Source organism: Branchiostoma lanceolatum, chromosome 2 (genome assembly GCF_035083965.1).
Source record: "Branchiostoma lanceolatum isolate klBraLanc5 chromosome 2, klBraLanc5.hap2, whole genome shotgun sequence".
NCBI classification, from domain to species: Eukaryota; Metazoa; Chordata; class Leptocardii; order Amphioxiformes; family Branchiostomatidae; genus Branchiostoma; species Branchiostoma lanceolatum.
This window is the reverse complement of record NC_089723.1, coordinates 35,572,262-35,599,858: the sequence shown is the minus strand read 5'-3', so window position 1 is coordinate 35,599,858 and position 27,597 is coordinate 35,572,262. Positions and strand designations below refer to the sequence as shown.

Genomic DNA, 27,597 nt, shown 5'->3' with positions numbered 1-27,597 from the left:
CCCTGCAGCACAGCTGGCACGAACCAGTTCCCCGGATGAGGTTCAAGTGCAGAATGAAACCTAAAACGAGGCTTGGAGCAGACTGGCTCGGACTGACACATCACACAGGTTCTAGTTTAGACGATGGGCAACACTGTCTGTTCCCTAAACGAAGACGACCTCCAAATATAATTCGTGCTTATTGGGAACACTAATTCCTATTTATCCGGGGCTTAAAACTAAACCTTGACCTGCCACAGTGATTTAAGGTATTACCGATCCATATTGTCCCGACATTCTGTCTATTGCTCCTTGCCCCTGGTTGCCAAATGCTGCAGGCTTACTGTTACAATGTTAGAAATGCTTTTACGCAAACAAAACGTGTTGCTATTGATACGTAGTTATTTAGTCTTCACGGGGTATAGCCAAGGTCGGTGGCGTCTCGTGTAGCGTAATAGTTTCAGGGAGTCGCTAAATTAAGGCGTCCCAAACCGAGAGAGTCCGCGGCGTAGCAAATGTACATTCCACGCTGACTGCTAATTGATTCGCGCAGCTACCGAATGAGTGGGGACTCCGGGGTCGCATTCCCGTGGCCACACCCACAGAACCCCGTCAAATCTGTCACGGCCTTCGGGAATCCACCAAGTTCAACTCCGTCGTGGTGTTGACACCGCCGAGGTCTTGCCGCCACACGGACGGGCTTGCGTCTACCCCCTCCCGAAGGACCCACCGACGAACAATCGTCAGGATGGAACAGCAAGTCAGGGTCGACCCTGAGTCTCGGTGCTGCTGGTTTCGTTCGGGAGCTCCCGGTAAGTTACTACGGAAGACTCTAGTCGTGTCAGTAGTGAATGATGGGGAAGCTAGGTTGTGGGGACGGTTGATGTGACACTACGTGGGTAAAAGATAAAAAGCTGAACTGCTAATGAACTGTGCCTTTGATAAGTCTGAGTTGAAAAGACATTATCAGTGATAGCTGTGATTGACAGTTGGTGCCGAGCTGGGAGGTTATCGCAAACTTGTGAAGGGATGTTTTTGTTGTCTGACGTGATAACACACGCGTCTTAAGTACAGATATCCCTGACCTTTGCGAAGATGTCAGCCTGAGTGTGATCTAAGTAGTCTTCAGGAAACGTCTTGGTTATCTTTAATGATGAAATGATCAGAACGGCACAATGGCACATTTTCGTTTTAACACACATACACAAACCAAACCTCAGACACTTAGGTCTCTTGTATGTAACCCTGAATCGCTGCAGAAATACGTCTCAGTTGATATCAAAGGAATGGCGAGGTCCCGAAGACGGGTAGAGATAAACAAGCTTTGCCCATTCACTATAAGTATCGTGACGTCATTTTTGCCGCAAGTAACATAAACGCTTTTGTAGCAGGGCATCATATACTGACGGGTGTTCGCGTGTCTGTTTTTCTGTCTGTCTGTCTGTCTGTCTGTCTGTGTACGTACAATCAGGTTGCCACAACAATGTAGACTAGAGCTTATATTCCTAGTAAGAAATGGATTTGCATCATGGTTTGACATTACTGGATGTAATTCTTATGCTCCAATCTTATTAAGATAAACATGTCTCAGCAAACTAAATTCCCGAGCACTTTTTTTTCCAACGAACGCACTAGACCATTTTATCAAAAGGCGTACACCTTAAACATTCTTACGATAATCATATTGAGGGTGAATGAAAACGTAGTGGTATGTGTTTGTTTTCATCATAAGCTTCAAACCCGAGGTGTTATGGCAAAATATACAGCAACAACGCCCTTGCATGATTCCTACGTGATGTTGCATAAGTAAATCATGTTGATATAGTTGCTTTGCATGGTTATAAAGTTTGAGCCTATACTCTATATCATTATTAAAGATTGGATTCTTGTTCCCATGGTAATCTTTATATGTGGTATACACGACATCAACAGTCAGCTGGCACGATGACGCAGAAATGGGTGTGGCACTTGTTTTCTGCCCCAAAGTTGCTAGTGTAAAACACATGTCAGGGAAACGTCTGTTTGGTGAGCGCCTTCTGCAGTAGATCCTTGTCAACTATATACTAGTAACCTCCATTAACATTAATCCGTCGGGATACATAAATCCTTCACTTTTAAAAACAGTGTGCTTGAGAGATCCCTATTGCAGAACCTCCCAGGTATGCACAGTTTAAATATACAGGAGTGCATTGTACCTGGGGACGTTGGGTTGGATATCTGTTTGGACGTATCTTTTAAGTTTTCAGGGTGGCGGAATTATGTATCCTGGTTGAATCATGATAGTAGATGTTACATGTAGAGTTTGGTCATGGGTAAGCGCATATCGGGTGTACATGTCTATCCCGTGACGACCTTCCCCTCATGAGAACACATCTCTTTTGTCAGGGGGCTTGAATGGATGCACAGTGGGTTGCTAGCCCTCGGAACTCAGGGTTAAACTTATGCTTTCCCTTTTGCGATAGTGGAGTGGCTGTGGATGTAATGTGTGTTTGATGTGAACAGCATAACTCGAGAAGCTTTAAAAGGTACAAATAAAGTAGTAGTAGTAGTAGACTGGTTTATTCAGGACAAGACGTACAAACCTCCTGGCAGCCTGGGAGGCTGAATTACGAGATTGTTTACACCGAGTTGATAAAAGAGACACTCTTACACATCAACAATTGCCTTTGGTGACATACCAAGACATTACGATTGAATTATAAAAATCTCAACGATGATACTTGATTAAAACACGATTTCTAAATCAGCACTTACATATGCAGTGTTAACGTTGTCTCATGAGCAACAAAGGCTAAAAGACACGATCACTGAATGGTTTAAAATCATTAACATCTAGACCATAGCAATATCTTAGATACATGCGAAGGTTTATCACAAATATATTTGTGATATTTAGATAGGAGACGTCAAGATGAAGGTCAAGGTCGATAATGGGCCTCCTAGCGGCATTTTATTGTACTGCAGTGGAACTGTTAAGTTTGAGATCTAGTTTCTTTCCAGAAACAGTCATGTAGCCTCCATAATAGGCTCTGAACCTGCCTTAATGGTGGCTAAATAATACACCTTTTGTAGCCAGCCCGTAACCATCAGCCACCCCCGTAACCATTCTACCGGCAAAATGGTTACGGGGGTGGCTGATGGTTACGGGCTGGCTGCAAAAGGTGTATTATTTAGCCACCATTAAGGCCGGTTCAGAGCTGCTATGGAGGCTACAGTCATGCAGGTTTGGTTTGATTGATGTGTTTAACAGTGGGGCTGGGGTGGAGGAAAAAATCGTGTTTTGTCTAATTTTGCACCACCAGACGTGCGTGCGTCTCATTAATGAGTTATGTCAACACGTCAGAAGGCGACAGAAGGGTTGTTGCCATTGTCGGAAGGACGCTTCATAGGGATATGAACTTTGTATGTATAGTATGGTGTGTACATGGAAGTGACACCATTGGCACTTAAGTGCTCACTCATTCTCAACGGATGGTTCAATACGAGGACAGTTTAGAATTATTCAAGGACAGAAACAGGCTGGTCATCTTATTTACATATTCATCCTCAGTTATCAATCGGTATTGCGTGTCTGTTCCCTGATGAAGTACATTTACAGATACCGGTACATAGGTTTAGGTACAGTTCAGGACCTGTACAAGTAGTTTACAATTTGACAAAGTGACCCGTGGTCTTCAATGATAACAAAAACATGAATAAACAGTGATCAGAATGTTTATTTCAACCTAATGCAGAGAACCCCTGTTTTCGAGAGGATCTTAAATCAAAGATGGTGCGGAATACAACTCCCGTACGGTGTTTTCATCTTTCTCAAGTGCTAGATTTTCATCTTAGTGTTCGGAATAACACGTTTTTAGTAACAAAATAAGTGAAAGATATACTCTACTTAAGTGTTAGTCTTTTCAAGTACAGTACGCGGTATTTTTGACCTGTCCCTAAATGATTTTGGCGCACGACATGTACTTTGCATTGCAATACAGAAGAACGGTTTAGACCAAATCTGCATGTTGCAGTGTACTTAAATACAGACATTATTGATGATGAGACCTTTTCTCCCCTTGGACTCACTGTACTGGTCTTAGCTGTCTAAAGCATATTGTCGTAAGTCGCCACCGACTTGTTGATAAAGCTACGGCTTGCCAATCCTTTCCACTGAAGCTTAAACGACCAAAGAAATGGAGCACATAACTATTTTTCGGCACCCAATATTTCGAGCGTTGCTGTGGGAACAGCGTAACGTTAATGCTTGCAGATCCACAGGAAATTCCTGTTGGACATTTTTGTATTTATAAATCAAACATCAAAGTAGCCATACCCACTCCAGGCTAAACCTCTAGGGCTAAAGCCATTTGTTTATCTCAGGAGTTTATACAGTTTATCTAAATCCGTGATAAGCACTGTGAGGGGGCAACATTTAATCTCTTGTAGCGGGCTCCGTTAGTGTCCCTACAGTTATGGTGTTTTGAATCTTCAAGAAGCCCCCCTCTCCTTTAGTTATGAATTTATTGGACTTCAACCATGTATCTTTTCTATCATTTTGTCTGACCCTGACCTCAATGAAAAGCGGCAGCAGACGGATTTTGATTTTTCATGAATAAACAAAGACTTAATTCAAACCTAACCAGTGCTACCCAGCTATGTGAGTGTATGGTGACTAGTCAGTATCTAAAGCTAAACATGGAAACATCCTTGCCCCAAAGTAGCACGAAAGTTGACCTTCCTCTATTGGTTTTATTCTCTTTGACAAATCATTGTCTCCAGTGCCCGTGTTGAGAATGGAGGTTGTTTACATATCGGTGGTGTTACAACATACTACAACGTCTCTCTCTGTTTACACTATGCGACCTGTTGGAGGGCTCCTTGTAAGGACGATGAAAGCTCGCTTCGACACAAGGGTCGAGGGAACACAACACGTTCCTTGTGAATGATGGCTCCCCAGGCCGAGGGCGCTCTTATTAGTCTTGGAGTAACACTATATCCATTACCTAAACGCCTACGGCTTCAAATACCTCAGCGATGTTTTACAAACGAAACACTACAATACTGTGTTGTCCGGTTTCGCCTGATATCTGTATAAGAAGACCGGAAGAAGTACAGATGTTCCGACTGTCTTCCTACCCCCTGTAGTTAAGAGAAATCTTAAGAAGATGGCTTATGTGCTCAATTCATCCAAATCTTGACCCTCTTGAGTAGAAGACTACTGTACTCTATTATACTCTACTCTATTATACTCTACTCTACTCTTCTCTTCTCTACTCTACTCTACTCTACTCTACTCTACTCTACACTACTTAACTATACTCTACTCTACTCTACTCTACTAACTCTACTCTACTCTACTAACTCTACGGTACTCTACCCTACTTTATTCACCCTACTCTATTCACTCTACTCTACTCACTCTACTCTTTTCACTCTACTCACTTCACTCTACTCTATTCTACTCTATTCTACTCTACTCTACTCTACTCTACTCTACCCTACTCTACTCACCCTACTCTACCCACTATACTCTTTCACTCTACTCTTTTCACTCTACTCACTCTACTCTACTCTACTCTACTCTACTCTACTCTACTCTACTCTACTCTACTCTACTCTACTCTAGATCTACTTCGCTACTCTACTCTACTCTACTCTACTCTACTTAACTATACTCTACTATACTCTACTAACTCTACTCTACTCTACTAACTCTACGGTACTCTACCCTACTTTATTCACCCTACTCTATTCACTCTACTCTACTCACTCTACTCTTTTCACTCTACTCACTTCACTCTACTCTATTCTACTCTATTCTACTCTACTCTACTCTACTCTACTCTACTCTATTCTACTCTACTCTACTCTACTCTACTCTACTCTACTCTACTCTACTCTACCCTACTCTACCCACTATACTCTTTTCACTCTACTCTTTTCACTCTACTCACTTCACTCTACTCTACTCTACTCTACTCTACTCTACTCTACTCTACTCTACTCTACTCTACTCTACTCTAGATCTACTTCGCTACTCTTCTGTACTCTACTCTAGATCTACTTCGCTACTCTACTCTACTCTACTCTACTCTACTCTACTCTACTCTACTCTACTCTACTCTACTCTACTCTACTCTACTCTACTCTACTCTACTCTACTCTACTCTACTCTATTCTACTCTGCTCTGCTCTGACCAGCCTGAGTACTTCGATGTTTCTTTGGAGCATTTACTCTATGTGCGTGAAAAAGGGACAACAGACGTTACATGTTGGGGCTGTGATGTTAGTAAAGTTTATTCAAACATCACAACACGGTGACACTGCCAAAAGCACGTTGCGTGACATCTTGTCGCGTTAGACGCAAACCTCTGCGTGTCGTTGTGGACACAAATGGCCGAGTGTTATGTGAAGGAATTTCACATCGACATCGTAGTTCCCTATATACACATAGAATAAGATTTATTAGCACCAAGGAATGTACAGTGACTTTCTTATGACTAAAAACCTACAAAATAGAAAGACAAAATAAATCTAACATCCGTAGTATCTTTATAATTTCTTTATACTGCTTTACATATTAATCTTAAACCACCAATATGCAATACATTGAGTCTTAATCAAGTCTTGATTAACTAAGTGACATGATTAGCAAGGAGTCACAGCAGAACTTACACCTCAAGAGGCACACAGATGGTCTCCTGAGACTGAACTGCCAAATGATAAGAATAGAAGAAGAATACAGTGAGTTGAATTTGTGTTTTACAAAAAAATCACCGCCCAAACATACTTCTATATACATGTATGTATAATACCAGATATAAAAGATTTTATATCAGGGGCATGTTGGATCTTTTGGCATCATCAGGAAGTTAATGCATCTTTTTATATTGTATCGTGCATTGTATATGTTGTATTATGCTATGTATTGCCTACGGTTGTAAGTGCCTTATTGTCATATTCAGTGTAATTGTAATGTTAGTGGTCCGCAACATCAGCTTGTCTGCCTGGCGTTCCACTGTGTATTGTAATGTTGCAATTTCGAATAAAGATAAAGATCAGGAAGTTACAGCACGGATATATATATATCGGATATATATATAGCTTTATGGTTTAAGTGACTCGCCAGCCTGTGCGGAAACAACATGTTTGTACACATCTTAAACATACTCTGGATATCTCTGAACATGGCAGCAATGTTGATGACATATTCCCGTCAGTCAATGTCGGGAAGGTTGCTGCAAAATCAATTCGTGTGAAATGTTAGTACATGTACTGAAATATTTTTCTCCAAAGGTTTCTGCCGAGGGGCTATGAGTGGCGCGATTATTAAGTAAAAACGTTTTTCACCCTTCACCTCTGCTACAGAACGTAACGCATCAACCCTTTTAAATCTAATGCTATGTAGCAGAGGTGGAGGGAGGAAGAGAAAATTTAAATTCGAGGCCGACCCTTGCCCCCGACCGAAGCCTCTGCTTTGAGAATAAGAAAATATCGTTTGAAACGTTTCTGTACATCTCTAGTATGTCCCTGACCCCCCCCCCCCCTCCATTCTCTAGTGATCATCACAGACGACACCCAACCCAGTTGGCCACCTTGTTCGGTGGCAAGTGTAACGTTACCTGTTTCTAAGGAGACGGAAGGTGTCTCGTAAGTCTGGCCAAGTACTTCTAAGAGACAAGATCATCCTGGCGTCTTGACAGTTCTAGTATTAAGAAGGGGTAAAAATGTAGTGACATCTTTGTTACAAAAAGTTGTGAAAGATCTTGGCGCGACAGAGCTTTATGCCAAATCTGTTCGCAATCATGTCTAAACTTGTGATCCCTTCTGGTTCTCTTGGACGCGACAGATTTAATGTGTCGATACCGCGTTTAGCAGATTGACAAGTGAAACCAATTAGGGTATACAAACATATGTACAACTGTAAAATTGCGTTTATAGAGTATTTTCCAAATGTACGACACTGTCGATCACAATGGTTCTGAGACGACTGAGTTTCTCTCAGCTCAGCGGGCGCCTATTCACTTCTGGCAGCTATAATTTGACCCTAGGGGGGGGCATGCCCATGATACGGTCAATGTCAGATAGCTGGTATTCGCGACCTTACCGTTCCTGGCACCGCACGTCGGCCCAGATGTGGGGACGATGGGGCCAGAAGGAGTGGGGGCACCGCCGCCTTCCGTTACCAAGGCAACGTCACACAGTCTTTACATGGAGAGGACTTATTGGCAACCTGACAGCACCGTTGTAAGATTTTACGGCTTAACGATTAAAAAAACAGCTCAAAATGTACGGATGTAAAATGTCACCATTGTGTTTGAAAGTACCAAGGTAACGTTTATACCCTATGGCCAGAATTCAAAACTTGTCCTTTTTCAGTCGATTTTTTTTTCAATGGAGGAAACTTGAAGCCAGGTGTTCGAAGGCTGCCACTCTTCAATTTATAAGACTCACCATTTTATAGGTCCATATGCACGACGCGTTTTTATACTGTTCGTTTTTCGATGTATCATGTACCGATAGTATACCACAGAGACATTCTTGGGAAAAGATCAAAGGCAGGAAAATCAACCTGTCGTTCCGTGATGAATGATAAATTCATCTGCACCCGGTCTTCAAATCTGGTCCACTGCTGACGCCGCATTTTTATGCTAGTCGTTTTTCGATGTATCATGTACCCATAGTATACCACAGAGACATTCTGGGAAAAGATTAAAGGTAGGAAAACTAACCTGTCGTTCCATGATGAATGATAAATTCATCTGCACCCGGTCTTCAAATGTCTGGCCAAGCCTGAAGGACTCAGTCACGAAATGTTACCTACTTAAATGGCAACTGTTTTTGTTTCATATCGTAAAAGACAAGTGGTAGTTCATTAAATCAAAGCAGGTTCCGTTTTCTGTCTGGTTGACTGGTGTACCACATGCTTTGGTAAACGCAGGTACCTAATGCTCGAGTCAGACAGAGTGTAGGCATTAAGACCAACCCCGAGGCTTGAATTCCGACATAATTTCGCAGTCAGCTCTAGTACAAGTATATGTCGTTTAACATTCTGTTGTGATCCAATACCGGTATATCCTCAGGTGAACTTAGCGAGACTGACTCGTAAGTTAGAGTTAAATTTTCCAACATCTTTAAGAATGCATTACCCCATCTGACTTTCTAAGTGCTTACTGTTTGCAGAAACTTGATTTTGTGATTCTAATGCACGTTTTCATATAATTTTGAATGAACATGACAAAATACAAACATATATATTTTTTTTTTGGTTTTGGACAGACGAGGACGACGTGGCACTGTACCCAAGTTTTTTATGATATATTTTACCAGTATAGGAAATGTTGCGTGATGATTTAACCATGCAAGTCACATAACGGCTTATCACATGTACAGTGCTGTGCTGTTTTAGATGGCTTGATAGATAAACTTTCAATCTTCAGTTACATTAGAACATTAATGTTGTATCCCCAGTTGAATTGTTTAAGGTGATGTTACCCTCATCTGTGCTCACACAGGACCCGTTGTATTCATGTATCCTCGATTTATGTCTAGAATTTGACGAGCGGGCTCCAGACAAGTTCCCGCGTGCCTGTAGAATCCCGAACACGGGATCGGCATGTGACTGCGCGCAGTCGATCTGTAACGCGACACTGGACTTGACCCGACCTCGACCTCGACGCCATTTTGGAAGACCCCATGGCGCTACCGTATTCATCACTCAAACACCCAACCAGACGGGGATCGAGCTAGCCTGGATGCCAGACCCCCGGTCTCTATAATATCTATGATGCGGGGTCTAACTCAGGGGGTGCCTATTGTAGAATTTCCATGGGGAGCATGCTGGCCCTGGAGCCGAGGAGCTGGCCTCTGTAGGCCCTGTAACACAGTCTGGCATCCAGGCTAGCATCGAGCAGAATCGGGGCATTTGTCCTGAAGCGGGACAGGGAGACAGGCCTTCTATGAATAGGCTGTCGCTACCATCAGTGTCAAACTAAGAGCCAGGCCTACTAAGAACTAGCTAGTCTATTTGTAGAGAAGACAGAAGAGACCCAGGAGCTATAATACTAGGTTTAGATACAAGGCTAAGAACTAGATGGTACTGGCTATAAATCTCAGGTCGACCTCTGGGCCCGCTACGCTTCTGTGCCGACACGATTTGACAGCAGCTCAGCAACTCTCTGAAAAAGGTTCTTCAATGAATAGGTTGTCGTTACCATCAATGTCAAACTAAGAGCTATGAGCGGGTACCCGGGCTACAAATTTGTCGGGCCCGCTACGCTTCCGTGCCGACACGATTTGACAGCAGCTCGGCAACTTTCACAATCAAAACAGCGGGTGGGAGAACTCAGAATCCGCCAGAGAAAATTAGTTGAGATGAACAGTAGTAATGAGGTCCATCATTATCACAACAGGCGAGGATTCCCCCGGTGTGTGAGGTGTAGAGTTTTATGTCGAACTATCATCTACCACCGGGTGGTCTGGTTCTGGTTTCTATAAAGATACCAATTAAATGAATGAATATCTGTTTTATGTACATTACTTCAACTATCAAAAGCAGAAAAAGAAACGTTTTGAACTCATGTACATATAGGAAATACCTCAAGTGTGGCACCCAAACGGTTCTACAATGCAAGTACCTCCAATGTAGAAATGCGCGAAACATGCACACCTGTATAAGGTTATAAAGTTTACGCCACACACATGGACGTTTTTTAACTACGGATGTTCCCCCTGGGTATAACCTGGTTCCAATTTGGTACCTCTAAATTGGTGACTAGATAACACATTAAACGTTGATTTTGAAGTAAGAGTCGCAGGGGATTCAAAATTGATTACATCATTTTTGTTCACGCAGGTTACGCTAATCGTGTTTTTGACTTGGTGATTAACGAATTGTCCCATTTTTAGATCAGGGATTATGGCGCCATTTCTTTTCTATCCACATAGAAGACGGACAGAAGACAGCTGTTGGTGACCACCTGTTGCTCTGTTGTGTTACATGGGTCGTAACGGTGGTAGGGTTGGATAACTGTCGGGAAGGACCGCGAGGTGCCCCCAAGTTGTCGCTGTCAGTCAGTTTCAGGTCCATCCGCGAGGAACTGTCCGTCTGTCGTCGCCTAGCTGTGTGTGTGTGCCCTACTGAAAGATCATACGTAATTCGGAAATGCGTGTATGCCAGTTCTCTGGAGTCATTATCGCGTGTGAATACATAAGTTTGACGTGTGAAATTGGCCATTTTGTATATCAACATCTAACATCTACATTGACGATTTCTGAGACATACATAAAGATATCGAAACAGGAAGTCTTGCTGCAGTACCGCAGAGAGCCACTAGGGGGCTCAATATCGAGTTTGACCTTTTTGGAAACCCCTAACCACATACCAAATATTAGTAGGATCCATCCACAGAAACAACCTAAAACATAACCTTCTTGGCGAAGGTAACATGTACAACGACTACCTCTTGGAGAACGATCCCACATACGTTGACGACGCCACTCTATCCCTTGCCCCCCACCCCCATGGCGCCGCAGTCCGTTACTTGAATCACGGTGCCTCCATCACTTATCGTTACGTAAGCCCCAAGTGTTAGAAGATGCTATAAAACCTTGTGCACTCCCCCAGCGGTGGTTTGTCGTTTGTACAGGTGGTGTTTGTTAAACTGTTCTAATTTTTCGCGATGGTTTCAGTAACGTGAAGCCTTCATTCGCTGCCATGAAAGTCAGAGAGGTCAATAAAGGTTAAAATGAACTTTAACCCGTCAAGGTCACAGCCGCAAAGGTCAAATTGGTTCAATAATGGCATTTTGAAGCTTGTTGCGCAAATGGTAAAAAGGTAAAGGGAGCCCCATAGCCTTTTAATTTCGGAGGCCATAGGGGCAGTGGGTTGTTATCCACTGCGTTTAGGGCTCATCCCTGTTACCTCCCCAACCAAAGTCAGGTCTACCGATTTTTATACCAGGGTGGAGCGAGGAAGGCGTGTTGAGTGACTTTCCCAACGGCACAACCCCGTGGCATTACCGTTCTTTCTGACGAACGGGTCGTGAAAAACATCGCAGGTGACTCACGCGTAAGTCAACATTCATCCCAAGGCCAAGTCCACACGCCCATACCCCCCACCCCCATTTCGGCAATTTTTTTATTTTCTGTTTACAGTTTGTTTATAGCTTCTGCCCTGTTTTATGAACAGTAGAAGGTTACGAAACATCATGAAAATGAATCATGTTTTGCGTGCAGCAGTCAATCACATATGGGTACACCATTAGTATGAAAATCAGGCCCTTTTGAAAATGGGTGCGTACAAGTTCAACTACAAGTTCAGGTCTGATTGCCCACCAGAGACAATCGTATTGGATATGCTCAGTGGGAAGTACATTCTCTGACCTTAAACTTGGAAAGCTGACTACCATACTGCTAATGCACAATCTCGCTAAACTCAGAGCAACTTTCTAAACCCTCAATTCAGTAACATTAAGTTCAATCTACTCTGTTATGGAAGTACATTCTCTGACCTTGTACTTGGAAAGCTGCATGACTACCATGCCGCTAATGCACAATCTAGTTACCCCCAGAGCACATTTCTAACCCTCACATCAGTAACATTAACTTCAATCTACTCTGGTATGGCAGAATGCCCCTGGCCCCAGGCGCGTGGAAGGAGGAGAACACAGAACGAGTAACTAGCTGCGAACTCGAAGCAGCGCAGCTAAATTAGTAACACGGGCATCAATTGAAAACGTTTGGGGTGACGGTATTCAGGTGACGGGACGTGGTTACTCCAGAATGTTTGGCGCCAAACATGTTTAGGGCACAAGTCATGTCTTACTAGAAATTTTCTCATCGTCTTTTTTTTTTTGCATCTTTGAACAGTTGTAGCTTGTAGTGCAATGCAGCTTCGCTACTGCTCGCGTTTTTAGCCAAGCACATCTGGTCACCCCTACTCTTCTCGATAAGTGTGTTGGGTTCTTTTACGTGCAGGTTTGAGGTTTGATGCCCTAGGCTAATACCTGGAGCTCCCTCATACACGGGTCTGCCGGTATTACTGAGTTTTCTTCTACCATCAACTTTCTGTTACGGTTGATATTGCGATTGGTATTTGAGTCGGTAGCATAGTGGCTGCATCTGAAGTGGGGACATCTACTTAACGTTTACACATAACCGAAAAGAATGGTTCTATCGCCATCATACAAAGCACAGATTACTGTAAAATGTACTTCCGATGACCACAAACAGTCTCTGACAGATAGTTGGCACGGGGAAACCCCGTCCAACAGACGGAAAAGAAATATTTACCCAGGGTGAAAGTTTCTCTCCCCTATTCGACGACCTTTTTAGGACTGCGAATTCCAGACAGACAGGTTTTATAGGGAATGCCGATAGGTCGGCCACCTAACACAGGCACAGCCCGATGTTCAAAAAGGCCGGGCGTGCCGCTGACAACCGTTCCAAATCCCGGAGGAGTCTGGGTAATCAGGACTTAGCCTGGCACCTGACAGAGGTCGCTCTAACGGGCAGCCTGCGGGCAGGTACGGGTTGGGGAGGGGAGATCGGTGTACTAGATTACTTCCATGTGAGGCACAGAGACCTGTTGGAGTCAGGACACTTGCATATCGCTGTACGATTTTATGTAGTGAAATCCGCCACTTCTGGTAACGCCCACATCACACATTCAGGACCTTCGCACGACTTTGTTTTCGACTACTTCCCAACCGCTTGGGATTGGGATTTTACATCTGACTGCAGTCTTTGTTTAGAGCTATCTAGTGATGATGCCCCTACAGTACTACGAGTTCCACTCTACGATAGGAAAATACGAATTTTTTAAACACATCCTGATTGATTCCGAGTAGAATTTGATATGCCGCTTTGTCTATACTTATTAAGAATACATTCAAGTACATGTGTGCCAAATTTGGTGCTTTCAGACAAATTTGCACAATTTTTTCAGCTATGGCGCTGGACTATATGTGTGACAGGGACTTTAGGTGGTCTCTACCAGACTAACTACTCCGGCTATAGGGAGAATATTTGCCAGGGTTTCACTTGCATGGCAGATTGGACCCTCTCTCCGTAGCCAACTCCCTTAGCATACTATTAAGTCTATTTGGCCAATTTCTACTATTTTCCGCGGGGCCTGGTAATGCTAGGGTCACATTTCCAACCCGGGGCCCGGCCGGGCAGCTTGTGGGAACGAAAACTATGATATAGAAGACAACAAAACACACAAAAAAAAATTACTCCTTACCATACGTTATGTATATTCTTGATATGCAGCTTTTATTCTTTGTTTTCTCAAACAGCCCGGTCGGGCCCCGGCTTAGAAATGTGACCCTAGCATAAAGGGTAGGCTTTAGGTTCCATTGGCACTAGTGGCTCACATCCGCACAACGTCGGCCTCGTGTGCCATCTGCTTTTCCTGTCAATCACACGACGGTTGTTTCCCGCGCCGGGGCACGCTGTCGACACGTCCGTGACCTTACCATTGCCCGCGCGGCTCGGCTTCAAACAGCAACACACAACAGCCGAACGGTGGCACAGAATCTGGACAAGGCAGGAAAACATCTGCGAGTTCGGTTTGGACGTGTCCTTACCAGGACATAACATACTGCCTGTAGCACCCCTTATCTAGATTCAGGGACAAGCAGATGTCTGATGGATTATCCAGGGCTGTCTATGTACGAAAATACTTAAGATTTATATATATTTATACACCGAGCAAGGCCACAAGCTGAAGTCCTTCAAAAAGTTATTATTCGGTGAATTCCTAAAGGGTTGACTAGAACCACATATAGCCATTATTCTATTAGTAATTTTATAGGATGTTAAGTTTTATTCTATACCTCTATTTTGTTCTAAGTTTATAGTTGTTGCCATACATTGCACTGTGTACAATTGTCGTGTAATACAATCATTCTGTATAAACGACTATACCTAATATAATCAAATATGAGCTTCTGATACGAACTGAGATGAACAGCAGTGAACTCCCCATTCTTTACAAGATCACCATTTCATCATAATTCGCCAGAGGGCGTGGTGATGTTGTGTACTTTATTGCTTCTCCTCAATGGTTGTCGTTGCATAACACTTTTCACAACCAGGAATGTCTCTCACCTGCTTACGTTTCGATGCCTGTCGAGCTGAATATAGCGGCGAGAAGCAGCACTCCAGTCAGAGGCTCTGAGAAAGATGTCTAATAGGCATCGAAACGTAAGCAGGTGAGAGGCATTCCTGGATGTATATAAGACAACTCCAACAACAATATCCCATGTTCTACCAACCTGATGAAATTATTTTCGGCAGATTAAATGTAGATTAATCGACGTTTAGTATTAGGTAGACCGACTCCAACAGTCCCGTTGCCTGATTAATCAACTCTGCTTGACTGAAAAGTGGGACAAAGACAACCAAAACACTTCGAACGACCGGAATGACCTCTAGCCGCGAACATCAGTGATGAGTTCCAGAGCAGAGGATCTGCTTTGAATCATATTTTCAACGCCTGGGCTCAACTCAAGATTTTCATAAACATGTCAAAACTGTTGACCTGCCAAGGTCTGACACTCTGCATGCCATGGCCGACACTTGTTATATGAATATCGAGTCGCTTGAAGATCAAAGTATTGTGAATAGTGTTTTTGACGTGTGGTCTCTTCGCAGTTGCCTGAACATTTCCCAACAAGTCACTCAGATGTCGTCACACTCATTGCTATCGGGCAGCTTGCCCAAATGGTGGATTTATAAACCCATTAGATAGAGTTAAGATTTGTTTGTTTACGCCACAAATAGTTACTCAAGCAACTGGATAAATTTTGAAATATGTCTGTTTGTTACTTATTCTCTTGATACTGTACAACTTGTTTATCTCAAAGTAAGTCCCTCCAAAGAGCCTGTTCCTACATGCAGTTATCAGTCGAGCAATATGTCCCCGCGTACCCGGGATGCAGAAACCTGTCCTGATAGGCATTGGCGCTTGCTGAGAGGATTGGCATACTTGGTAGAAACCCGGTGTCCCAGTGTGGATACCGCTATTTCCAGATGCCTTGTCCGGACTGTTTAACAGCCGACCGAGCTTCACAAATTGGTACAAATGGGCAGTGTTGTTTGCCTTGGGCTGGCTTGTCGATGATCAGCGTTCCAGCCAGTGTATTCTGATACCTTCTGCCATTTTATGGCACAGGATAGGTTTTTTAAATTAGCAAAAAGAAAATAAACAAATACTGACAAAATGACATCGCCGCCATAAAAAAAAGAATTGAATGAAACGCACAAACATACATTGGTACATAAACGGAGAAATAAATATATAGTAGTCCACTGTTTTCTGCTGCTGCAGTAGTTGAAACATCCTGCAGCCGCATTCAGTCTTCCTTCAGTCCCTTCCACTTTGTCCGATTCGCTGCGAGGTATAAATATATATATATACAACTGAAACATCAATTGCGGGTCCTATTTAGATTTCTGAGCCTGAACTCCCCCTACCTACCAACGTTAGCTACATCAGCCACATACATGTACTGTCTAGTTGTGTGTGACTCGCTCAGATGTCATGAGCTGGTTGTTCACTGGAAGTTCAAACGCACCCGTTGCTTATTGAAAGCCTGTTCAAGCTCTTCGTAACTATAACACAGTGGCAGATGCTTTCCCACTGAGTTTACGTATAGCATCATCCATGGTAACTGCTGCTTTCCATCATTGTCTAGCGCACGGCCATCGTAGTTACCCGTTCCGGAGAATATCAAAGCTTTCTAGGTCACCAGGAAGGACCTTAATCAAAGATGCAGTTATCATAATCAGCGTGTCCAATAGGATTAGTACATTCTGCACTTGTCTACGTATTGGAACGTGCAGTAGATAAAGGGATTGACCCTAATCCGGGCGCCACTAAGTGGGTCGGAGTGCTGGTGCAGCGGGGTGCTTCTTTGCCTCTGTAGATGTGGATCTGCTGAATCAGCGAGCTTTAATTTGTCAACAGCATAATTTCAATGTCACATGCGCCTGTCTGTTTGTATCAACTGTGAATAACTGTTAGTTCACAATATGACACCGAGCGTTTACCTGAAACTGTTAGATCTTTTCTCTGGTTCATACATCGTAGTGGAACATCAATAAGGCCCCTTGTGTTCATGACGGCAATTGCAACAGCAATGTGGCGATTGCTGAGTGACCGTACAGAGACCAAACTTGGATCTGTGTAACTCTTGATTTCATCATTTGAGTATGATGCATGATGTAAATGTATGACTTAGAAAACAACAATACAGTGTAAAAATTGAAATTCGTTGAATAATCTGTCAAATCTCTGGTCGCTCAGTGGTCACAGCGCGGTCGCAGTCTCTGGTGGAAAGGGGGACTGTTATCTATCATAACGTGTGACTCGTGAATGTTGTGCATGTTGTAACGTTGAAGAGACACCATGTCAACATGTAACATCTAGTCCCCTTCCCATATTCTCCAAGCAGAGGCTTTGGTAGAGTGGGCCAGGAGTGTCCGGGATTTTCTCTCCCTCCACCTCTGCGATGGAACGAAACGCTTCAAGTCTTTCAGATGAAATGATTCTGACACATTACGGTCTATTTATTTGTAACCGATTTTGAAAGGATAGCCCCGTCCCGGTGCCTTCCATCGCAGAGAGAGAAACGTTAATATAATCCCGGACACTCCTAGCCCACTTGGAAAATACTAGTACCCCTCCCACACCGTGAAGGCCGGGCCAGGAACACTCCCCTATTGTTTGTTATTACAGCCAAATTGCGCCGGATTACACTGTCCTTGGTTCATGACATTTACTCTGTTTCACGGCCTCGAGAAATCTGAATCATTCGGAAAATATGAAATCGGATCCGGGTGGCATTGGATGGGTCAAGACACATACGTGACGGCACATGCGACAAGATATAGACTTTCTACATCCAAATATATCGATGGTCAGATAATGTATCACCTGTTTGCACCTGTGTTCACAGTCTCTATCTCGCTCACAGCGGTGCGTGCCCTTTAGAACGCAAAAGTATGGTAATGTTCAACCCACTGACGATATTTCATCGTGCAAATTGTAAATCTATGGCTACATATGTTCTGTTACGTAACTTAATGACAGCTGATTGCATTTCAATGCTTCTCTGGGGTTCTCTTGTTTCGTTTCAAGTCGCGTATCTTTCCGGTCACTTGCTTCTATCTTATAAACAAACTTTAACCACCTTCTGGTAGACGTTTTAAGGACTAGAAACGTAGGGATGCTTTGACAGCCTATCGTAAGTCAAACAAAATATACTGGAATCCATCAGGCCACTTTGCAGACCTATTCTTTCCGTGTCATTTCGGGTAAAGAGTTTTCTACCCCACCTCGTCCGCATTAAAACTTAGAGCTCAAAATAGAACATTTTTAAGATCCAAAATACTGTCAAATTCAACTAAATCGCACAATTCTAGAAAGATGAAGGGGGGTTGTATATAAAACATCTAAGAATATATATACACATGTACTCCTCTGTAGGAAGCTAAAGTTTGTTCTAGTATACATGTAGAAGTATTGTGACTCAGCTTCACGACCGTCCCAACACGACCGCAAACACGACAGTCCCAAACATAGCCTGAATGCCATACAATATCTATCGTTTCTCAGGATTTAACTCTGAAGGGTCTGTTGTAGAATTTTATTGTGGGCATGTTGGCCCAAGAGTCGAGGACTTGGCCTGTGTAGGTCCTGAAAACAATCCGGCATCCAGGCTTAATCAAGCAATGTCCCTTCTGTTAAGTAGGGTTACCCGCAGACAGATATAACACAACGCGAGAAAGCTAAGAACGAACGTTGGCTACGTTTCAAGCTGCCACGTGTGCACGTAGTGAATGATACGAACGTAAACGTTCTCCATCACTCCAGGCGGTGACATGCACTCCATACCGAACAGTAACCTGGTCCCCAGTCTCTACGGGTCGGCCTAGAGGTGTTTTACAGGGCCCAGTCTGCTAAGCATTGGCCAGTTTCTGTCAGCATGGCTTTGCAAACCTGTGTCAAGCCCGTACAACCACCCTCGTGCGCGATAATCTGCCTGGGCGGACGGCCATCGCTTCCAGCGCCGTAGCGATACCGGAAAGCTCCCGATGGTATGGTTACCAGGCTAACCAAACAGTGTCACCAGCATACTAACGAACAGACAGACCTGCCGCAGTCAGCTTGGCTTCTATTGGCTCTTCCGGGCACTTGTTGTTCTGATGAGGAGCAAGGTTTCTTTTCCCGGGCTATTCATCAAACAATTTTGACACATCTGCTTCGTATAGCCCTCCCAGTGGGCGAGGGTCTATGAAAAGTACAAGGAGCACGAATGGCTTTGGTCATATCTAGAATATCAAGAAAACCATAACTTTGTTAACTCAGGGCTGTTGTCAATTAGAATTTTACCATGGTCAATACTGACCGATGGAGGCCATATGTATACATAACTTTGTAGAGGCTCTTTAGTATTTCTTCGAGCAATCATTCTATAAGATAGATAAATCCTAGGACTTTGATGAGGAGGCATAAGGTAGCACAGTGATACCATGACACGTGACCTTGTGGTTAGGGTTGTTGACTCAGAGCCTGGACGTATTGAGTTTGAAACCCTGACAGGTCACCCGATGTTGTGCCCTTGAAAAAGGCATTCGTTTCCTCAGGCTTTCCATCGGCTTGGGAAGTTCCTCGGTTAAGACGTTCCATGCAGGTCCCTTGTTTGAGGAGAGCCACACATTGAGGACGTTAAAGAACCCATCACACTTATTGATATGAGTAGGGGTCTTTCCAGCTTGTACTCTTCAGTACAAACCTGGTGAGTTACACCATTACGTCCTTTACCGGGTATGCAATGCAAACAAACAAACAAATCAACAAACAAAGGTTTAAATCGTGCTTAACAGTTAAACACCTAAGTCAAGTATTGTGTTAAGGAGACAGGTGACCATACCATTTATGTGAGTCGGTTTGAGCCTTGGCACCTTACTACCTAAAAGAATGCACGTTTCCACCAACCAGATGCCTGCGGATGTACCTCTAATATGTCATCATTTGAACCAACTGGTGGGGTGCCCAGCGTGGGAACGACGGTGCGATAGCAGTTTTTTCCAATTTTCCAACCCTGTTCACCACTCATCAAGCCTAACGGAGAGCGACGCAAAACATCAATTCATTTAATGAACAACGTCAGATCTTCAAAGTCAGTGTAATTAGTGCTTCGCTCCAGCAGTTTTTGATCAACGATCGGGGGTGACCAGTGGCCTTCGACAACTTGTTGTGCTAAGTGATAACAGTCTAAAGTTTATAGACTTCATCGTTCGTTTCGCCAAATGACAATTACTCAAGCAATTTGATAAAACTTGGGACATTAACGGTCAGACATTCAGGTAGCATCCATTACCTTACTGAGTAAGATTTGTAGATCAGCAGATTTTTAACCAGGAACTCTGAATATCTGCTTGAGTAATTGCCATTTGGCGTATCGTATTACCTGGATGTGTAAACATCATCAACGTATTCATCGTTTGTTTTTCATTGTTCATAATCAAACAAAAAGTACGAGTAATTAGAATCAATAAGTACGCGAGGGTACTAAAACGATTTGTTTCAATAGAGGTTGAAATGGCATCATTCCGAAGGAATTTGCTGAGCACGAAGGTATCAGTTAAACATCAAGGATAGACCGTTGCCGTCAATATCTGGGCACGTTTGGACACGTTCCAATCCTCGGCCGGCTGTTAGGATTTTCTTGCCAAAGCCGGTTCATTGTTTGTTTAAATCCTTTTCTTCCTGTTGATTTCATACGTATTAACGTAAGCTCAAAGGAATTTAAACCTAGCTCTGCTCATGTGTCGATTAGGATGGAGAATGTCTTTGTAGTCGTTTGGAAAGCTGTCAAATTAAAAATCTAGGGTATATAATGGTAAATAATTACAATCACCTTTTATGAATTGTTTATACACTATGATACATCGCTTTACAAAGTGCAGAGATTCTTAATAACCCGAGGACTATGTATCCACTGACTTAGCAGTCTTAGCGAAAGCGGAATTCCGCCGACGAAACAATGTTCCAAACGTTCGTATACAAAACTCTAAATGCTGCTTATCAGCTGGTAGCCTTGCCCACTAGACTTTAGTTCAAGTTGTCATCCTTTTCCAGTGACAACTGAAAGCCATTAGGCACCTGCAAGTCAGCATTTACGTGTACTAAGTAGCCCAAATTGGACTACCTTGGATTCCTGTTCGAAGCTTTGGGAATGCCAAAACATATCCTACTTGATAGCGCAATTGATCTGGGGGTCACGGCTGAGTTCCCTGTGGATCTGAAGCGGTGGGAAACACTGGGGGCGATATTTACGACTGGCTCTGGCAAGGGGCGCAGGGTTGTTCAACAGGGTACGCCTGTCGGGCACGGTTTGAGTGTACCACAGCAAAGGAGCGTGGCACAAAATCCACCGTGTCAATAGGGGGATGTGCAGGATAGCCAAAAATAGCAACAACAACTTCGGAGACTATCACCCTCGTCGCCTTTCGCCGTGTATCGTGTACATAATGATTCTGAGTGTATCACAGCAAAAAAGCGTGGTACAAAATCCACCATGTCAACGGGAAGATGTACAAGATAGCCAAAAATAACAACGACGCGAACGACAGCTAGGAAGAGTGCTATTAACCTCACCGCCTTTCATCGAGTGTCGTGTACATATCCCGGCCCTAAGTCATAATGGCAACTAATGTTCCTGTACATTTGTAACTAACCTGCCTTGAACTGATAGCAGCTTCACTGTTGAGGATGGAAGTTTGAAGCGATCTTTTTTTCTATTTGCTTTAAGACAAAGACTGTGGTACTGTACTCAAGTTAATAACTTATTTCAACACTGCCACATACAAAGACAAAATAAGCTTCATGAGATTAGCAATGATAATTCGGAATAGTAACATATAACATAGTGCGCCAACATACTATCCCCCCCCCCGTCATGGAGAGAAGAGACCTCTATATCTACTTGACGGACGTGTGCATCAGTCAAACAGAGCTATAGCTAGAAGCGCTCTGTGTCTTCTATGTAACTTTGAGTTATGAATTACAGGAAGGAGTGTTTGCGACTTCTATGTCTGTTTGACGGACGTGTGCAGCGATCATTTGGGAGGGGGTGTAGATATCAATATTTTCAAAATGATCCGCCATCTGCTGTCCATCATACCCATATGATGGCATGAGAAGGTGGTATCAGAATTCATACTTTTGTCAACACAAACATCGTTTGACACAAGTGTGCATACCTCAGTAGACACGTAACGTAAACAAAATCTAAGAAAGTAAGAGGCGACGATTTCTAAAACGATTTAAAAGAAGTCGTTTGTGCAGTACTTGTGCAGACTGCCACCAGTCACTCCACGTTTCACCAAACCAGGATCACAGCTCATTTGTTACAATTTGTCGCGTCCACACCTTCTCGGTGTTGGGTCAAGAGTCGATGTAAACAGACATTTCTCTGCCCCTTCTACGCCTGCAAATACAGATGAACAGAGGCTCTATTGAGAAACTCAACCCACCACTTGTTATTTTTTGGTAAATATTGAGGAGGATCAAAGTTTAGAAATTGATTTTGCCAATAGACGTAGAATATACATACGCCAATGGAATACACCGTGCAGCTGCGGTGTCGTCAGTCGTGAAGGCGTAGGGCTGAAGACTTCTTTTGTCTAAATCTGAAGATTTAAAAGATGTGGGTAAGGCTCGTGCATGTATTTGTTTCTTTTTAGGCTATTTAGGTAACGATTAGGTTGTTGGCTCCTGGAGTCGAGTCCTCTTACATGCAACCGGTGTTGTGCCCTTGGGAAAGGCACTTTACACTACTTTTCTATCTCATTCCACCAAGGTATTAAGATGGGTACACGACTTTGGTTGGGGAGCTAAAACGAGATGGAAGGGGAGGGATGGGCTCCGCTTTCCCTTGGGGAAGCCACTGTCCTTTTCACGACTTTCATATCCTCACTCTACCCAAGTGTAAAAATGGGTACCTGACTTCGGTTTGGGAGTTAAAGGGCGGTAGAAGGAGAGGGATTGGTTCCGTCTTCCAATACTGTGCCCTGGATAACGTGAATAACAATCCACTACCCCTGCGACCTCAAAAAGGCTATGGGACTACCTTTACCTATACACGGTATGAGTGGTACACCAACGATTGGCACACAATCACGGTGCTATCAGATGTATGCAAAATTCCTTACCTCCTGACCGTGTTATTTTGTGTCCTGTCGCAGGCCTGTGCAGAGGTGGCTGGAAGGTATGCCGCGTGATTGTGACGACAGCGTTCCTCCTGGCCATGCTGATCGGCATGGTGGCCGTGTACGCCACCGGGTACGTCTTCATCGAGGACGACGACAACTACTTCGCGTTTGGCCTGTACGGAGGAATCATGGTGCTGCATCTCATCATACAGGTATTACGTAACTACTAAACCACCTCGTGGTGTAGCACACCAGGTTTGTACTGAATAGCACAAGCTGCATACCCAGACAGATCTATTTGATACACACACACACGCGCACGCACACACACATACACACACAAAAACACACAAACACATATACATATACATAAACACACACACACAGACAGACACACATACACACACATACGCACACACAAACACAAACACACACACACAAACACATGTACACATTGGGATTGGCTCCAATTCTTTTCGATGAGTGTGGTGGGTTCTAAAACGTGCTCTCCTCAAACCACCTAAAGTCCTATCCGTGGGCCGTCCCTATTAATGTGCAAAAAAAGATAGGAAGACACAGGTATGGTCAAGGTAGATTCTTGGCACCATTATAAGTGCACTTGAAGTGGTGGAATTTTTCTACAACGTCACTACAAGAATATTTTCATCATTACTATACAAAGCACTATACTGTGAAATGGACTTCGTCTTTTATATTTGAATTGCAAAAATTGACAAATTCTTTGTTTCGGAGGAGAGCAGTTGTGTCTTCCCGCTTTTAAATGGAAATTGTGACAACTGATCCTTAGTTAGTTATGTGTCTTAGTCTGGCGAAGTTCTTGGTATATGCTATGTTGATACAGTGTAGTCGCCTTGTGGAGCACAATCGCATCGAGAGAATTGTGAACAGGACCTTGGTTAAGTGATGGTTGCTCTGTGTCTTATTTTTCCATTTTTGAATACAGTTCTTGTTGTTTTTGTTGACACAGAGTGTAGCCGCCCTGGTGGAACACAGTCGCATCGCTGGAGAAGACGATCTTGAAGAGAGCGACAAGAAGGTCGGCCTCGTCATCGCCGCCTTTCAGGAGGACCCTGAGCTGATGCGACAGTGCCTCCTGTCGGCCAAGCTGCTGAACTACCCTAAGCTGAAGATCGTCATGGTGGTGGACGGGAACGATGACGATGACTGCTACATGCGCGACATCTTCGTGGACGTCATGGGGAAGAAAGAGACGGCGACCTTCTACTGGCAGCACAACTGGCACACTTACAGGTAAAAAACAAGAAATCTCTCACATCTTGATGAAATATTTAGAGCTTTTGTGGATATCTTAATGCCATAGTCCTGGCCTTATCATGTGGTATAACCGAGGGACGTCCCTAAATGAAACTAGCCACTCATTTGTGTCAGATGAGGAAATCCGTGTTAAGTGCCTTTCCCATGGGCACAATGTTGAGGCATGTCAGGGGATTTAAACCCAGGACCTCTGGGTCGGCGCCAAACAACCTGTTATTATGCCACGCGACGCCAATAATTGGAGATTTAAGAAGTGTTGTTTATTCCCTAATCATGAAACGCTTCAAATCGTTAATGATAACCAAATGGTTTTTTTAATGGTTTAGGCGGCCAAATCTTTTAACGCGAAGTTTACTTTTGATAGACTAAATATAACTCCGTGCAATCTGATCTGGCTACTTAAGCGGAACTTGGCTTTCTTGCCAGACGACGTAACGAGGTGTAGTGAAGGGTGTGGGTTGATGTGGTATGTGTTTCTGTGTACATTCAAATGTTAATGTTGAGAGGTATCCAGGATGTACTCCATATTCAGCCCAAGGGTAGTAGACAAAGTGATGACATGGAAAACATTGCCTGAGACTGAAATATAAACCCTTGCCAGGTTGGAGGGTAGAGAATGTTGTTGAGCCATGATAGTTAAACTTTACTCTAGTTGGAGAGCTATTTTGTTTGCCTGATTACCATAAAATGTAAACTGGCGTAACATACCAGTTTTGTAAAGTAAGATCACGCTGTATAAGACCGGAATGTAAGGTTTGATCCACTCACACGGGGATGGAGCCCTACTACAGAACATAGTTGGAAGTAAGTCGTAAGCAAGGTCATCTGTTGTTTGTAATTGGTTGGCGAGGTTACCTACAGGTCCTAAGAAGTCGTCCGCGCCGGCCGCATATGAAAATTCACATGAGCAAATTGGGACAGAATACGATGAATTCCAGGTTACTCCCAACCAAGCGCTGACCTTGGTTGGGAAGTGGTCGGGAGCAAAAAAAATGTTGTAGGGAGGTCCTGAATGTGTGACAGAGGCATTAACATGCAGTGCCTGTCAGTGATAGATCAGAATAAAAAGTGTTCCCAAACATAATCGGTTTGTACTCATCTTTCCCACAGGACCGGAGGAGGCAGCACCAGCTCTATCGAGGACATGGAGGAGGAAGATATCGAGGAGTCGCCGAGACAGATTCTGCAGATGGTGGCGGATCATCCCTATAACTGCATCATGCAACAATGGGGAGGGAAGCGGGAAGCTCTATACACGGGCTTCAAGGCTCTCGCTGACACGGTAGACTACATCGAGGTGTGTGACTCGGACACGATCCTGGACCAAGAGTGCGCAGGAGAACTTGCCAAGGTTCTGGACAAGTATAAGTACATAGGGGCTGTGGTGGGGGATGTGCGCATACTCAACAAGCACGATTCGCTCATCTCCTTCCTCAGCTGCCTGCGGTACTGGATGGCCTTCAACGTCGAACGCGCCTGTCAATCATTCTTCAACTGCGTCACGTGCATCAGCGGACCGCTGGGCATGTACCGCCGCCATCTTGTTCAGGAGGTGCTCGAGCAGTGGTACGCACAGTTCTTCTGCGGGTCCAAGTGCACCTTCGGCGACGACCGACACCTGACCAACCGCATCCTGAGTCTCGGCTACGGGACGAAGTTCACCTGGCGCGCACGCTGTTTGACGGAGACTCCCTCCAAGTACCTGCGCTGGCTGAACCAGCAGACCCGCTGGACCAAGTCCTACTACCGCGAGTGGCTCTACAACGCGCTGTGGTTCCACAAGCACTCCCTGTGGATGACCTACGACTCCGTCTTTGCCGGACTCTTCCCCATCTTCCTCACCATCACCACCATGCAGCTCATCTTCAACGGCAAGATCTGGAACATCATGTTCCTCCTCCACCTCATCCAGATCATCGGCATTGTCAAGAGCATCTACGCCACCATCCTCTCCCGCCGCCTCATCATGCTCTTCCTCTCCATCTACTCCATCCTCTACTTCACCAGCCTCCTGCCGACAAAGTTCTGGGCCCTGGCAACCATCAACAAAAACACGTGGGGCACTTCGGGGAGAAGGAAGGTCATTACCAACTACATCCCCCTCATCCCCTTGGTGATCTGGTGGGCCATCCTTCTGGGCGGACTCGGGTATACGATATACACGGAGTGGGGCCAACCCTTCGACCGTCAGAAGAAGATATTCCTCATTATAGGCGGGTGCGTGTACGGGGTGTACTGGCTCTTCATGATAGCTGCCTACATCATCTTCAAGGCCAAGCACTACCCGCGGCGGCAGTACAGCATCATCCAGCAGCAGGAGAACAGGTACGACCAGATCATGGAGAGGTACTACCCTGAGTATGAACACGGGATAGTGGGACCGTCACCACCGTAACGCGCCATCCTTTAACAGACACTACCCTGAGTATGGACATGACATATTGGGACCTGCACCACCGTAACGCGCCATCCTTCCCAGCAATGACAGAACGGCAAGTCGCACTACAGACAGAAATGGCATTGCCAGTGAACTCATCAACGACATCATCAAAGATGGACATTTCTAGGAACTTAGCACTTCATAGAGGTTGAAACCACCTTCAGTTTTTCATAGCCTCTACCAGGTTCCATAGGTTGCTGTCAGAATAGTAGAAATTGGACATACAGACAATGATGACATACCAGAGAAATTGCTGGTCGAAAATACAGTCTGTGGTTGCAAACTGTATTTTCGACCAGCTGGTATGTTATAACTGCTTGTTTGGCCAGTGCCACTATTTTGCAAGCAGCCAATAGAGCCTGGAGGCTAGGTTTTTCACAGAGTCGTCATATTCAACTTAAATGTACATGCAGCTGAGTTCATCTTCACATCATATAAAAGTAGGCAATAACCGTAGGGAAAAATTTTCGTCTGATCTTCTGGCTATCAACTATATAAATCTTCTACAAGACTTACCTTTTTGTAAATATCCATTCTTTAACGTTTTGTTTTCTTTGAGATGTTTAGAAGTATAGTTATGCCTAATTGACGTGAGAACGTCACATGAAAAAATCGTGATCCAATAGCGAAATTAGAACATCCTTAGCGAAGATACAAACTATGAAAACACC

General features: G+C 44.1%; 1 protein-coding gene across 1 annotated transcript; it reads left to right on the top strand.

The window, feature by feature from the left end:
* The first annotated feature begins 327 nt into the window (after window positions 1–327).
* LOC136428853 (hyaluronan synthase 2-like) lies at window positions 328–27,557 on the top strand. The gene is made up of 4 exons (XM_066418650.1): window positions 328–791; window positions 23,224–23,402; window positions 24,179–24,462; window positions 25,597–27,557. The coding sequence occupies exons 1-4, from the start codon at window positions 728–730 to the stop codon at window positions 26,879–26,881; spliced, it is 1,812 nt and encodes a 603-aa protein (XP_066274747.1). The 5' UTR covers window positions 328–727; the 3' UTR covers window positions 26,882–27,557.
* The last annotated feature ends 40 nt before the right edge of the window (window positions 27,558–27,597 follow it).

What these genes read in the sequence shown, in the direction of transcription:
- LOC136428853 (XM_066418650.1), top strand. Translation starts at nt 728, where the DNA reads ATGGAACAGCAAGTCAGGGTCGACCCTGAGTCTCGGTGCTGCTGGTTT. An exon ending in GTTTCGTTCGGGAGCTCCCG is followed by an intron (nt 792 to 23,223) that starts GTAAGTTACTAC and finishes GTCCTGTCGCAG; the next exon opens with GCCTGTGCAGAGGTGGCTGG. An exon ending in TGCTGCATCTCATCATACAG is followed by an intron (nt 23,403 to 24,178) that starts GTATTACGTAAC and finishes TTGTTGACACAG; the next exon opens with AGTGTAGCCGCCCTGGTGGA.